The sequence below is a fragment of the Caenorhabditis elegans genome, chromosome X, assembly GCF_000002985.6.
Source record: "Caenorhabditis elegans chromosome X".
Classification (NCBI taxonomy): Eukaryota; Metazoa; Nematoda; class Chromadorea; order Rhabditida; family Rhabditidae; genus Caenorhabditis; species Caenorhabditis elegans.
The window spans coordinates 3,386,252-3,401,018 of NC_003284.9; the positions used below are offsets into that span (position 1 = coordinate 3,386,252).

General features: G+C 35.5%; 2 protein-coding genes and 2 non-coding genes across 4 annotated transcripts; 2 read left to right on the forward strand and 2 right to left on the reverse strand.

The window, feature by feature from the left end:
• The first annotated feature begins 4,693 nt into the window (after positions 1-4,693).
• Positions 4,694-4,831, forward strand: ZK563.10. The gene has a single exon (NR_070688.1). It is a non-coding gene; the product is annotated as an Unclassified non-coding RNA ZK563.10 (non-coding RNA).
• On the reverse strand, positions 4,694-4,831 carry ZK563.9. Its single transcript, NR_070689.1, has one exon. It is a non-coding gene; the product is annotated as an Unclassified non-coding RNA ZK563.9 (non-coding RNA).
• A 2,779-nt stretch (positions 4,832-7,610) lies between these two features.
• slcf-2 (Major facilitator superfamily (MFS) profile domain-containing protein) lies at positions 7,611-11,406 on the forward strand. The gene is made up of 13 exons (NM_076185.4): positions 7,611-7,708; positions 8,267-8,416; positions 8,463-8,544; positions 8,619-8,732; positions 8,783-8,970; positions 9,190-9,402; positions 9,447-9,500; positions 9,554-9,649; positions 9,695-9,763; positions 10,190-10,308; positions 10,511-10,766; positions 10,814-10,966; positions 11,020-11,406. Exons 1-13 carry the CDS (start codon positions 7,613-7,615, stop codon positions 11,215-11,217), a joined length of 1,788 nt encoding a protein of 595 aa, NP_508586.2. The 5' UTR covers positions 7,611-7,612; the 3' UTR covers positions 11,218-11,406.
• Positions 11,362-13,766, reverse strand: cht-1 (putative endochitinase). Its single transcript, NM_076187.5, has 4 exons — positions 13,684-13,766; positions 13,396-13,510; positions 11,948-13,260; positions 11,362-11,891 (listed from the first exon to the last, which is right to left on the reverse strand). The coding sequence occupies exons 1-4, from the start codon at positions 13,763-13,765 to the stop codon at positions 11,548-11,550; spliced, it is 1,854 nt and encodes a 617-aa protein (NP_508588.1). The 5' UTR covers position 13,766; the 3' UTR covers positions 11,362-11,547.
• Positions 13,767-14,767: the final 1,001 nt, after the last annotated feature.

The following is a 14,767-nucleotide window of genomic DNA, read 5'->3' on the forward strand; positions in this document are numbered from 1 at the left end:
GTCTAAGGTGTAAAACTTGTGACAGGGCTTATGGGCTTAACGGCCACTTTTTCAGATTGAAACTCAGCACTTTGTATACATCAAGTTCTTTATAAAACTTTCTTGTGTGAAAAGGTGAACCTCCATTTTGACAAAACTCGTACAGGAAGTGAAGCTGAGTAAGCTTTCAAATAACAAAATTTGAGTGAATGAACCGTAAACTAATTCAGCAAAACTAATTCAGCAAGGGCAGTAAGGTCATACTAATTGATATTATTTAAGCATATTTTAAATTGCTAGACACTCAACTTTGGTTACTTTGAATGCCTGTCGACCAAAAATGTACCGAAATTAACAAAAATACCAACAAAAAAAAAACTAAAACCCTGCAACTGCGCCAAAATCAAATTGAATTTTAGCAAAGTTATCACAAAACTGTGATTTGCTATAATTTTTTAAAAAATTGTTTTCGTTCAGTCGTTTAGTGATTTCGGGTGATTTTGAGTCTAGTTAAGCACGAAAATCAACAAACACAACTCACCCCTCCAGAACAAATATTTTAGTCAGTTAGACATTCTCTAAGTGGATATAAAGGAACAAAAAACAACCCTATCTAGTAAAGTTGGCTCTTTAAAAAAATTATCATAATACATCAAAGCGGTTTGAATTAAAATATTTGTTCACTTAAAATTACAAATTAGATATGCTAACCATCTTCTGTATTTTCTGAACTTTCTTTCAATTTTAATTTAAGTCACTGTATTTATTAAATTTAGTTCTACTCACTTTCAATTTTTCAAAACCTTTTTTTCCCGTCAGGTTCAAAAAGTGTAGATTAAAATTTAAATCCTTTCTCATACTTGTAATCCGATCATAATATATGTTTGGTCAGGATGTGTAGTCACAATTTAACAGTTTTTAAGCACAAATAAAATTGTAAATTTAATAATTAAAAAAGAAAGGTTTCAAATGAAAGCAAAAAAAAATCATATTTGGAACTAAATAAAATAGCTAATTAATTATAATGCAGATGCCCAGCCAAAGTGCTGAGCGCCACTTGAAAATCACAGCAGATGGTAGTACAATGGAAGAGATGTGTGTTCCGTGTGAAGGTCTGATGTTCTTGAAATAAATAGTTGAGAATTTTGAAATAAACACGAGCGTTGTACGACAAGAGTGTAAATTTTGCACTAAAAATGATTAAAAATAAAGAAATTCTGATAACCTCTCGTTATCATTCCGACACACCCAATGACATTTCACTTTTTTTTTGTTTATTTCACTACCGGATGTTATGCACTATGTTGTGTCTACCGTATATTTTTTGGTTGAATATTTTTTATTATGTATTTACTATTTGTTCAGCATGTTTTTACCTGTCTGCTCAGATTTTTAGTAGTACACGTAGAAACAATTAGGTAGAGTCGAGAATTGCTGACAGTCGATTTTTTCCGGCAAATTTTGCGGCTGCCTAGAGGAAAAAGAGGATAATTGTCAATTTGAAAAATATTGCTAACCATGTTGCTAAAGTGAGCAAATATCTCAGTAAGTGATTACTACCATTTTTTTCATTCACATTTAAAAGTGGTGAAAACTCAGTTTTCACTTATCAAAATTTTGAAAGTTAAAGTTGGTCAAAGAATGTTTTTATCTTACGACTTTTATTCTGAAATCATCAATAATAAATTGTATTTGAATATGATTGTGGCAAAATCCTGCAAAAGTGGTCAAAATTTCTCAACTGAACATTTATTTGAAAATTTGGCGTTTACCAAAACTTTACTGGAAATTTTGAAAAATATAGAAACATGAAATGAAGTCCCACTGATAATATGTACTTCAACTTTTGTATAATTCAAAATTATGAAATTTCATGTAGGCATAATTTATCATAGACAGATTTTAATGGAATTTTTCTGAAGAATTGAAACTAAAACTTTTATGTACTTTAAGCTTCAAAAGAACATTTTGCTTGCTTTATTTATACGATCCCTGTTCTTGACACGAAACATTTCTGCTCGAAACGACAAATGTTTTAAATTACAGTATCTTTTAAAACGCTCACTTTTTCGCAATTAGCAAAACTTTGTCGCGTTGAGACCGTGTACCGTATTTCTTTCGCTGTTTTTCTTGACGCTTTCAGTGTAATACGCGTTTGTATTTTGATTCACAGATTTTGTAAAAATTAAAGTTGTGGATGGGAGTAAGCTACCATTTCAAATTAACAAAAAAAAACAATGTAGCGTCAGTGAATGTTTTTTTTTTGAAAGTACAAAAAGTTGTCTGAAACATATATTTTTCGTTTTACCAGTTTCTGTCTGTTTCAAAATAAGTTCCGTGTTACTGTTTGAAACGAAAACATTTAGAGTAATTTTGGGCTTAAAAATTATGTTTGAAGCAAAATTTATTCAATTTGACTAGTAAAAAACAAACTATATAAATCATCTAATCTTTGTCATCAAGGTTTTTTTGAAACTTTAAATTCAAATTGTGTAAACACAAAGGCAATTAAGCATAGTCGTTGACACCGTTTTTGGTCGCACGAACAGTTTTGAAAATTCTATTTGAATTTTTTACGAATCTATTTTATTTTGTATGTGATCTACAATCGGTGAAACCTTGTGACAGTAAAGATGTACATCAATTTCGCCCAAAAACCAATTCAAAAAAAAAACGACCAGGGCGTTTAATCTTCTTTATAGGTGGTTCTGTTCGCGATAATTTTTGAATGAGGTTTACTTTTATTTCATTTTTTATCCATGTCCCCCCTTGTCCGATTTTGTTCCGTATTGTGTTTTGGTTTCATATTGAAACATTCCATAAGCCACTGAATTCCTGAATGTTTCCTTCAAATTATCGAATCCGATCTCTCCGTCGTTCTTGCCGCCCTTTTCATCGAGATGTTTCCAAACTTGATGTCCACGAAAAAAAATCTTAAAAAATGTCCTAGGTGCACACGAATGCCTGGAATTGTCATGATCTGGTCGGAAAGGCGTTCCGATTTATGAAGCTTCCTTCCTCCTCCACCCCACTCGACCAGTTTTATTAGCACTTTTTGTTCTGCAGCTGCCGGTTGACGTTATCATAAACTCTGAAAATACTATATCTGAAAAGAAACAAAACAAAAATAATATTAATAAAAACATTTCAAAACAGCGAATAAAAAGAAGAATAAATGGAAAATTCAATAAATTAGCTATGGGAATATTCCAAATTGACAGCGATCAACTACCACGACACTTTTGCACCAATTTTTAGTTGCATGAGACGGCGATATTTATTTATTTTTTAGCTGTGAAAAATAAACCGATGTCGACGTAATTTTGAAATCCTGAAGGCTATCAGCTTGCCATCCACTTTTCGATAAAATCGGCAAAAATCTGCCGGCGGATTCCAATCTAAATGGCGAATGCATGGGTAGTCAATTAAAGCGCTAAAGACGTTTTCCATTTACGTGTATCGAAAAAATCATCTCGCAGCTTCAATTTTTGAAATTAAGCTACCTGCCTATTCTCGGTTTCATTTTTTCGGATTCGTAATTTGGCAATACTTTTTAATCCCGTTTTTTTGTAGTTTTGTTCTATCAAGAAAGCTATATATTTCTTTTTAGACTTGTGTACGTGTTTTTAAATCTTTAAAACATTAAACAAATAAACTAAAATGCACAAAAAAATGAGCAAAATGTGTTGTCTATTTACATGTCTTCTCCGTTTTATCCAATTACTTTTCTGAATTAAAGACTAGAAGTCTACTTTTCTTCTCAATTTCAATACTAATATTCTAATACGTTTCATTGTTTAACAACATTGGATTTCAACAGGATAGTGTTCTAATTTCGAGTCTTCGGAATTTCGTTCGTTATTACCAGCTGTCCCTATTCTCGTACTAACTAATTGTTCAGCCAGTCTTTTTTGTATAACCGTACTCGCGTGACCGCATGTCACCTTGAGGCATAAAGAATCAAATGGCTGGGAACATACAAAGTGATCGCAAAATCGCAAATTTAGGTAATGACATACATGATGGCACATGGTCACAGAACGAGGTCTTCCTCAACTTTTGGTAAACTTTTGCTTGCCAGTGTTCCAATTTGAAATTTAACTTTTTAGTTTATTTGAGTATTATCAAAAACTGGTAGTCTTTGATAGTTTAAGATTCTCAATATTTAGAAAGTTTTTGAATGTTTTTATTTCAAAATAAGTGTTTCAGGTTTAGTAAACTTTTAAATCTCGAAATCAATTTATACTCACAGTACACACACAGTACACTCACAGTAGGAGTCCAATTAAGCAACTGTACAAACACTTTTTTGGCTTGAGGAACTAACTTCTTAATTTCCGTATGTCTGTAGAATTTGTAAAATTTTATATTTAAAAAACAATATTTCATTCGAATATTTTTTGATATTTACAAATAAGACTTAATATTCTGGGATTATCAGATATCCTATTCACATTTCCGCTTGTCACAAGGTTCATGCTTACGGAACAGATGTACGTAACACACCGTGGCTTTCAGAGAAAAAGTAAACATAAAAGGTTCTTTTCTGTTTTCTCGGAGACATCATATCGTTTCTTTTTTTCTGCTTTCTTTTGTTAGCTGTCTATATGTTGAATCTTTTATCGAAAATGATGGCAAAGTGATATATCCTATCGAAACGGCGAGTCGTTGCTGATTTCGGACACGTTCAAAGTGGAAGGACACTTGCGGCCAGAAACTTATGCAAAACGTCATTTGGAATGTGTAATGGACATCTTCTTCTCTCGCTCACACGACATCCGGACCGATAGCATGCTTTTTGAAATCGAATATGGTTGAGAAAGGAGACATTTTACCATCTGGCTTTGCTTATTCGTTCTTTCTAATAGCTCATTGGATTTAAACATTCGCTTTTCATTTTCAAATCCTAAACTTTTTGCAAAATTTCGTTTTGTTTGAATTGAGACTTTTGCTTACCCCGGTGAACAAGGATTGCACATGTGCTCACTTTTCCACGTTTTGCGAGCTCACCGGAAGTGGCAAGTGCAATTTCCTTTAGCTGCGTTCGTTCACTTTTTGACAAAAAAAACTAATCGACTTTTTCCTACTTTCAAAGTTTTCTTATTTTGTTTTTCAGTTTTCTCTCTCGCGAAGAAGCAAAATGAAGCCGATTCAATCTCATTTTATTTAGGAAATTGAAATCTTGAAAACAAAACCTTTCGAAAACTTCAAAGTATTTCTCATCGAATTTGAAAAATTCACCGCCCACATTTTAAAATTATTTTCAGCCACAACTTTTACTTTTCCTAAATGATATTCTACGTATCCTACTTGAAGTATAAAAGTATCCCTTCAGGCGATACTATGAGCTTTTCCTACCCAAAGAACTAAATACACTCTGTCAATTCATCTCTTCAAAAGTACGTTCTCTTACTCGTACATAATTTGTAAATGCATTTTTCCTTCATTTTTCACTTTTTTTCCGTTGCTCCATTATTCATTAGAATTTGTTTGCGTTCTTTGCTTTCTCCGGCTTCAATCATAGTTCTTGCTCAAACTTTTCAAACATTTTGAAATAGGCAGAAAAAAAAAGAAAAAACAATGTTTAGATTCGCCGTGTTGTTTAGAAATTCCTACGACACGGGAAACTAGACAACATGGACATAATTTAAGCATAAATGTGTTTTGCTCTCTTGGTAGTAAATTAGTATGGTTTTATCGAAAGTGGAGCAGCGCCAGTGAGGAAATTGTTAAAAACCACTTTTATAGTGTCAAAAATGACCAAATAAAATGTTTCTTTTTTTTTTTGAAATTTTTAATCACGTTTCAAAAAATGGCTCAGTTTTTGTCAGTGCTATGGTTTTTGTCAGTGCTATATTTTTTGTCAGTGCTATATTTTTTGTCAGTGCTATAGTTTTTGTCAGTGCTATACTTTTTTGTCAGTGCTTTTTTTTTAATTTTTTAATTCCGTTTCAAAAAATGGTAACTCAGTTTTTGTCAGTGCTATAGTTATTGCCAGTGCTATAGTTTTGCCAGTGCTATAGCTATTGTCAGTGCTATAGATTTTGTCAGTGCTATATTTTTTCAGTGCAATAGTTTTTGTCATTGCTATATCTTTTGTCAGTGTTGTTGTTTTTGTCAATGTATTTGTCAGTTTTCACCACTTTTCAAAATTTTTTAAATTCTATTTTTTGGTCTACTAATGTTTATTGAATCTTACATGTCTGGTTTAAAGTAGCAGCGAAACTTTTGATCCTTTTCAGAATTTCGTATTTTTTTCGTTTCTTGAGAAAATGTCTGGAAAAGTGAAATATAGCAATTCACGTTGTATTTTTTTTCAATTGTTGCCTTACACAAAACCAAGGTGGCATTTCCCTGTCAAAGAATTGGCATGAGAAACGTTTTCTTACTTTTTTTCATTTTTTAAAAACATCTCTCAATTTCTCATTGTTCTCATCCTTATCTGAAACATCATGTCAGCAAATAAGGAGCTGTGCTCCCAAAAATGCATGACTCTTCTCTCATCCTTCTCTTATTTTGTCTCACTATTATTCAGCCGACGTTGGCTCTCAAATGAAATGCTTCGAACCAAAAATACTTAACAGTGAGAGTTAGAGCACTGACCACTACTAGTAATTTTTGACTCGTGCGCTACATACACATCCACTTTGGCTGAACGATTTTTTTCTCGCCGACTTCAAGGTTTTGCAAGGAAAATAGAGTAAATATCGTATAATTTCCTATTCAGCTGAGTCAATAACATTTTTCCAGCTATTTTGAAAGTTTTCTTTTCCAAACTTCCGATTTTACATATACGTTTTTTTTTAGAATAAGAATACAGTGCCTGCTAATATTTCATTCGTTTTTGGATTTTTTTGTTTCCTTCTAGTTTTTGAACATATATAATTCAAAAAAACATAACTCAAAAACTAAAATTAATTTAAGTTGAACATTTAAAACTGAACGTTTACAACTAAACATTTTTTTAATAGACTTTCTAAATTTTAAATTTTGGAACTTTTATCAACTTAACTGTAAATAAATAGCATGTTTCAATTTGTGCAATTTTTAAAAATTCATAATAAAAAAAATGAAAGTAGTCCATAAAAGTAGAAAGAAACATTTTTTTGATCCGCGGCTTTCAAAAAAGTTGATAAAAACTGACAGTGCGTAACACGTTTTTAAACAAATCAAAAATAATTTCAAAAGGATTTTAGCTTAATTCAGCATCATAGCAGTAGTGCAACAAATTAATTACGCGGAAAACTTATAAAAAATTGAAGACAACATTGCTAATATTTCAATGAGGATTTTAAAGAGACATCTTAAAAAATTTATGAAATACAACTTTAAAAAGCACAAAACAGTTCATAAACAAATCTTTTTTTAGCCGGTACTACACTTTTTTCAGTAACTTTTTAGAACTCCTCAATTTTGTTCAAAATATACCCTCATGAAAAGCTTTCTCGATTTTTCTTTGGTGTGCAGCACCCATGCACCCATCTGGCTCTCATTTTGTTTATTTCTCTTGCAGAGAACACTTCTTCTCGGTCCATCTGCACCCGAGTTTGTTCACAAACATTTCCAGTTCCCCTTTCTTTGTGTTTCTCGTTCCCCCTTGATTGCTTTTCAAAACTTTTCAATTTACTATCAGATGTTCACACTTCTCACTCGAGGGATCCCGTCTCTAAAAACTCGTGGTTACTTCAAAGCTAGATATCAAACCGGGTCAGATGTCTATGAATCACTGGTAAGTTTTGAATCCCCCATATTTAATGGTCAATATGAAAACACGGATAGTAAAACTTGAGGGCATGTACGTAGTTCGTCATGAATTTTTATTATTTTTTTGTCGGTGGTGTAATCATTGACACTGTCGCTAGTCAAAGACGATTTCTAGACTTCCGACAAATGATGAAAAGAAAACGACGCGGCGGGCGGGGAGGTTATGATATATATATATATAAACCATGCAGATGGATGGAACATCCTGCAAAGCGTTTCTCGCTTCCTATTCTTATTCATTTACCGTGTCACACATTTCGACCAGGGAATCGATGAAAAAACTTTTTTTGATTCACCGTGTTCTTAAATTATCTCAATTACTGGATAAATTTGATCCAATCGGAGGAATTTTGCAACAAAGCCATGGCGTTTAAGGATGAGCCGTGTTGGAAGAATATTCATGTTTTTGTGATTTCTGGAAAGGTTACTTGTTTTTTGTTAAAGAAAAGTGGAAACTAAGAATAAAATAAAATCTATAAATGTTATCTTTATTTAAAAATTTATTTAAATTTTACTATTTCAGCTTGAGGACGCAAATCCTGAAGATGGAAACGCTAAACCTCCCGAAATTCACATACGAATGCCACGAATTGTGAATACTTGCCCACCGGGATCACCATCGCTACGATTAGCACTTGTAGTTCTCAGTATTGGAGCTGCAAGCCACTTTTTGGTACATGTTTAGCAATATATAATTTCTACTAAATTTTCAATTTCAGCTTTTCCTAGACAGTGTTGTGGACAACTTGTTACCAGCAGCAATGCCCTTTTTCCTTTCCGTCTATGAAAATAAGGAAAATGGTTAGTCATCTTTGTACACCAAATTAGTTCATACAATGATATCACCACCGCATGTTCACGTGAATTGTTTTCAGCCAATCATGCATGGGAGATGCTTGTTTCGTCAAGAATCTATGGCCTCGCCATCGGATGTTTCGTTGCTGTTCTTATGTCACATCGACACGGAAGAAAACTACCGGTAGTTGTTGGTAGGCAAACAAAGTTTTGGAGCAACGAAACACAGTACTAAATGTTGCAGGGACCATTCTTGATGTGATCGGAGTTGTCCTTACGCTTCTTATCACATCAGTTCCCCATGGGGTTACTGTAGCGACTGTTGGTAGACTGATCAATGGAATAGGACAGGGTATGGTGCAAACTGCTGGATCAGTGATGTTGTCCGAGCTTCCGCCGCTGAAGACAAGAGGAACAGTGTTAGCTACACTGGTAAGAGATTTGGATTCTTGATGGTTTGATCTAGAGGGAAATAGATACAAAGAACTTTATATCCATAGTATGCAGTTTGAAAAAAAAAACAGAAAAGACAATCTAATTTGGGTGACAATAATAATTATTTTTTGTAGTTTTTGAAATATAATAGTATAGAAAGTTTGGTATCAGTATCGTTTCTGGAAATTATACCATGTTGCATTTTTGCATTTTCAGACAATGTGGGCATGTATGGGAGAACTCGGCGGAATGACAATTTCATTGGATGAATTTTTTGGAACACCAGAACTCTGGCAATGGGCGATGGGATTTCCTCTACTCCTCTTACTCCCGGCTCTCGTCGTCATCTGGCATGCGCCAGAATCTCCAAGATACCTTTTCATTGAGAATCGTGAAGACGAGGCTCGTAAAGCCATGTCGTACTATCAGGTGAGCAGTTTGCCAAGTTCTCATGATGAATAAACAATTTGCAGAGTCCAGCAGATTGTAAACAATCTATCGAGGAGATTTTGCTTGAAAAGCAATTTGTGAGTTTTGGGGAATTGTTTTAATGAATTGTTTGAACACACTCGGTTTGCAGACTATGGAAATGATCAAAGAAAAAGTCGATGAAAATGGAAATACTAGGAAAAAGGAACCAGCAGGGCTACTGAGCTCAATTTGTGAACGTTTGAAGGTCAGGCAAACAGTCTTGAGCATATTTTTAAAAGCTTAATTTTAGGATGGAAGGTTCACTCGTGCGCTTCTAATTGCTCTTTTTGTTCAGACATTTGTGCATCTTGATGATTGGGTAAGATTACACAAAAACACAAATAGTATAACGTGGTTTTCCAATTAGTATTGCATACCAAATTCATTTTTGAACAAGTTTTAAATATGTGATTTCTTTTCACTTGGCCGGCGCTTAACCACGTTCAAAGGTGCACTATCGTCAGTAGAGATTTAGTGTAAATGCACGTATATTTGTTAAATATGACCAAATATCATAGCAGAAATAGTCCAATTTTTTAGAAAGATTTTCTAAAATGTTCAGTAAACAATTCCAAAATTATGTCCAAAAAGTTGTTTGAAAAATTTTTCTATGATATTGCATTTGTAGGCTTAAAAAAACTAATCTTAAGCCTAAAATAACACACGAGTACTCTAATTTTAAAGTGTTATAGCTATTATAAAGACTAAAAGAAAATATGTTAATATTCTAATATCGATTTTTCAGCTTTGGATATCATACTCGACACAAATTTTCGAAAATTTCGGCCTAACCTCTGGAAAAGCTCAAACTGCGTCACTGATCATGTCGCTTCCACAAGCCGTCATTAGTATTGCACTCCTTGGGTAAGATTTCATCGTGAACCGGTTTCTCATTTTTATACAAGAACTGAAAACTTTCAATACAATGAAAGAAACTTTGATCAGTTTATTTTTAATGTAAATTGATTTTGAAAACTTGTAAAATCTCTAGGCATATTTTTTTGAACCAAAGATTTCTTGAGAACCAACTTTTATTTCACGACAATGGAAAATGTTTTCGTTCCAGATGCTTTGACAACTTTGATCGCCGAACTCTTCTCATTGTTCCGACAATTCTCAGCGTGATATTTGGTTTTTTGGCGATCGTCTTCTCCAGCCCAGGACTGTCGAATGTCATTCCCCTATTTGTTATCATTCCCATCTTAGCAACTTTCGATTTATCCGTCGCTGCGATCAGTGGCGAATCGGCTTACGCGATCGTACCCGAACTATTCCTCGCAAATGATAAAGTTTTGGGATCAGCTATTGTGGGCATCGTTCAGGTTTGTTCATGATGTTTCGCTGTAACAATTTTTTAAGGTTATTCCAGAATGGATTTGGAGGGGTTTTGACAAACTGCCTACTAACTGCTTTGAACACTCATGGAATATCAAATGTACTAATACCATTTGTAGCAATGAACACAGTTTATGTAGGTGTTACTTACAAATGGCTTCCCGAAACTGCAGGAAAAACTCCACAGGTAACAAATAATAATTAGAACATTTATATTTTAAATACCTATTTTAATTTCAGGAAATCAATCGTCACTTCTCACCAGAGTTTCCTGGAACAAATGTATTCTTATACTTAAAACACAAAGCCTCGAAAACGTTCGCATATCTCAGTGGAAAACCGGCGCTGATGAACTTTATCAGTTTTGTGGTGCAGTTGGCGTGCTGCATATTTCTTCTCGATTTTGGAGTGAACATTTACAAAAACATTGGAAAGTGAACTGGGTCTCTCTTTTCAAAATTGATACCAGTTGGCAATCGTCGAAACAAGTTGGTCTCTCAAGAAAAATGGGTTCTTATGCATGTAGTTATAAATTAGGGGTCGCTTTGTTTGTAGATTGTCCATGAAATAAAAAAGTGTTTTGTTATATACGTTTATTGATACAATAAATACGTTTTAAAGTTGAATATACATTAAATGAATAACATAAATTGTTTACTTTTTGAGTTGCTACAAGCAACAAATGACAGGTGGCCCGTGGGAATAACGAAGTTATAGGAAATAAGGAATGCAAGAATGAAATTAAACAGATGTTGGAAATTAATACACTTATTTTGCACATTTTGATGGATCTGGACGATCACACATCATTGTGTCAGCGTGGAAGCTCAAACCGTTGGGGCACTCAAAGTTGTATGAAATACCATTCACACAGCGGATAAACTTGAGGCAATCACTCGGAACTCCGAAGAATCCATCCTTGGTACACTTGAAAGCCGGTGTAGTGGTTGTTGGTGCTCTTGTAGTTGTGGTGACAGTTGGCGCAGATTTTGTTGTCGTAGTTGGAGCTCTAGTAGTGGTCACAGAACATCCAGAAGCAGTGGAAGTGGTACAGTATTTCAGGGAAGCAGAGTATTGAAGTCCTGATGGGCACGACATGCTGTATGATTTTGCTGAAATTGAAAATTGTTCATAAACATTCTAAATAATATAATTTTTAAAAACTTACAGCTCAGACAAAGAACGAAAAGTCCGCAGTTGTTGCTGTTTGGATAAAATCCATCCGATTTTCCAGAACAGACATTTGTATTGGAAGCTGTGGTTGTAGTAGCTGCACGTGTTGTAGTTGTGGTAGCGGCAGTAGTTGTGGTTACTGCTGAAGTCATTGGAGGGCGTCCAGTTGTGACCGTAGTTGCTACAGTGGTTGGAGCAGTTGTGACGCCACCTTTCTTTGGAATGATAACTCCTCCAAGCTCCTTAGCAATGACACTGATGAGTGGGTAAAGCTGACCATTAGAGTTGCTGCATCCAGCATTGAAATCGTCAAAATCAAGAGTCCATACAAAAGCTCCTCCGTAACCTTCTCTCTTAACGTATGCCATCTTGTTGGCAAACGACTCTTCATCATCGTACGACCACCATTGATTTCCTTGTACGAGATATGGAACTTGAGACTGGCTATCCCAATATCTGGTGGCTCCATTGGCGAGCATCTCGCAGAACTCGAAGTAGGCTCCAACTCCGGCTTCTTGAACATATTGAGTGATCTTAGCTGGGGATCCGCTTGTTCCTGGATTAATTGCACTGGCATTGTTCAAAGTCCATCCTCGTCCATATGTTGGCATTCCGACGATGATCTTCTCTTTTGGCATACCCTTCTGGTTCCAGTATCTAGCAGATGAATCAACGTTCCATCCATTCCATTCAGCTGGGAGCTCGGTCGTAGCATAGAGTGGAGAGTTGAATCCAACAAGAGAAGCCCATGCTCCGAAGAAATCGTAACTCATGAGAAGAATAAAGTCAAAGTTCGGTGCCAAGTTTGGAATATCATACCCAGCATCGATTGTGGCTGGTCCTGCGGCGACAGCGGCGGTTACAAGAAGACGATCCTTTCCAGTGCTTCCGGCTTCCGACTCACAAGCAGCCTTCAACTCCTTCACGAGGGCAACGTAGTTAGCCATGTCAGTTGCTCCAGAAGGGTACTCCCAGTCGATATCAATACCATCGAATCCCCAAGTGCGAACGAAAGTGATAGCAGAGTCGATAAAAACTTTTCTAGACGCAGAACTGGCAGCCATTCCTTGGAAAAGTGCAGTTCCAAAACTCCATCCTCCGAACGAGAGAAGGGTCTTGAGTTGGGTGTCAGTGACTTTCAGCTTGTTAACTCTTCTGTACATTCCTTCTCCAGCCCAATCATTTGGCAAGTCTGCTGGATCATATGCTCGAACGGTGTAGTCAGCGTTCATCCATCCGAATGCAAAGAGAATATGCGTGCAGAGTCCTGGAGTGTAATCCTCTGGCACAAACTTGGCTCGTCCTTGTCTGAAAAAATAATTGAAAAAAAAACTAACTTGCAGACCAGAAAACCAGAACTTTTTCCCACTATTCATTCCTCACTGCATACTATCATCTTTCGATTATCGTCCCCCTATTCACAAATACGATTAAATTTCAAACCTGTATTGAGCCCAGTTGGTGAAGTAGCACGGTCTGATGTAGCTATTGGTTGGCTCGGATCTCGCCACTGATCGTGAAGTGATTTTGTTTCGTGCAGCGACAACATCCGCCGGATCTGAAGAGAACGTGTGAGAACAGCGGGGTTTTGTTTACGTGCTCTTGAACTATATTGGCAAACACTGAGTGACCATTTGAAAAGTCAATACTAGACTTTTTGTGTCAGTCTGTATCAGAAATTCAATGGTTTCAGCTGAACAGTCATTAGAAAAAATTGCCGAGATAACTTACGGTTTCTAATTGTAGCACCCGTCCATGTGTATGCAATTGGCAATATGAAACTTGCCACGAGAAGGAATTTGCCTAATAGCATGCTGAAAAAATACAAAAATATATTTATTCAGAAATACGTTCACCAAATTTTCGAATGAGAAGAATGGGTGAAAGGGCTATTGCGGAAAAACAAGCAATTTAAAGGAACAAAAATGACCAAAATGTACATAGGTAGCCGGACTGGTGGCGGTTGTTTGAGCACCTCGGCTCACAATGCACTTCGTACAGTGTGCTCATTTTCCAACGATTATCGCTCAAGGCGAAAAGAAATGAGGATGGGTGAGTGAGGGGGACTCCACTTTCCGCAAAAACCACCGCACAAACAATAAAATTATGACGATTTGAGTCAATCCAAGTATCCAAGAAAAAAACAAATTTGAATAAAACACGTAGACAATAATCAGGCCTGTACCAGGCCAAAAGGTAGAATAATTGAGTTGGTCCGTCAGGCAGCCAACAAAAATGTCTGAATGATTGTGGCTACATAGAATGGTCTCTACATGGGAAGGTGGGCGGAGCACCTTATCTAGGTCAATCTCGGCCCATTAATGCGGCCCAGACCCTTTATGACATCATGAACAATAGCCGAGCAGGATTTGATCTTTGCTCTCTAATAAGAAGGGTGTTAATGAATGAGCAGTCTACCAACATTGATTGAAGAGACAGTCGTAAAGATGGTAATCTTGTTGCTCAGTAAGATTGAAAGATCAGACTACAAAACAGTTGGGAAATACGGTCAGACGAGCACTTTAACATTGATTATTAATATTGCTTTCATGTTTAAATTTTTGAGAGAGAGCTTATATATTATTTCTAAAATAACAAAAGTTTATATTGTTTCACGTACAATGTCTGATAACAGATAAAGTGTTTTCAATACTTAAGAGCGTCCCATGACAAACACCCACACAAGTATGCCGGAAAGTTTAACCGTGTTTAAAACGGAAGTGACGACGAATAGAAAAATATTGTTTAAAGCATGTTAAAAGTGCATTGCTTACAGCACTGTTGTTTTTGGAGCTCTCGATCAACCGAATTTTTT

What these genes read in the sequence shown, in the direction of transcription:
- slcf-2 (NM_076185.4), top strand. Translation starts at nt 7,613, where the DNA reads ATGTTCACACTTCTCACTCGAGGGATCCCGTCTCTAAAAACTCGTGGT. An exon ending in TTGTGCATCTTGATGATTGG is followed by an intron (nt 9,764 to 10,189) that starts GTAAGATTACAC and finishes TCGATTTTTCAG; the next exon opens with CTTTGGATATCATACTCGAC. An exon ending in CTATTGTGGGCATCGTTCAG is followed by an intron (nt 10,767 to 10,813) that starts GTTTGTTCATGA and finishes AGGTTATTCCAG; the next exon opens with AATGGATTTGGAGGGGTTTT.
- cht-1 (NM_076187.5), bottom strand. Translation starts at nt 13,765, where the DNA reads ATGCTATTAGGCAAATTCCTTCTCGTGGCAAGTTTCATATTGCCAATT. An exon ending in ACCAACTGGGCTCAATACAG is followed by an intron (nt 13,261 to 13,395) that starts GTTTGAAATTTA and finishes TTATTTTTTCAG; the next exon opens with ACAAGGACGAGCCAAGTTTG. An exon ending in TTTCGTTCTTTGTCTGAGCT is followed by an intron (nt 11,892 to 11,947) that starts GTAAGTTTTTAA and finishes TTTCAATTTCAG; the next exon opens with CAAAATCATACAGCATGTCG.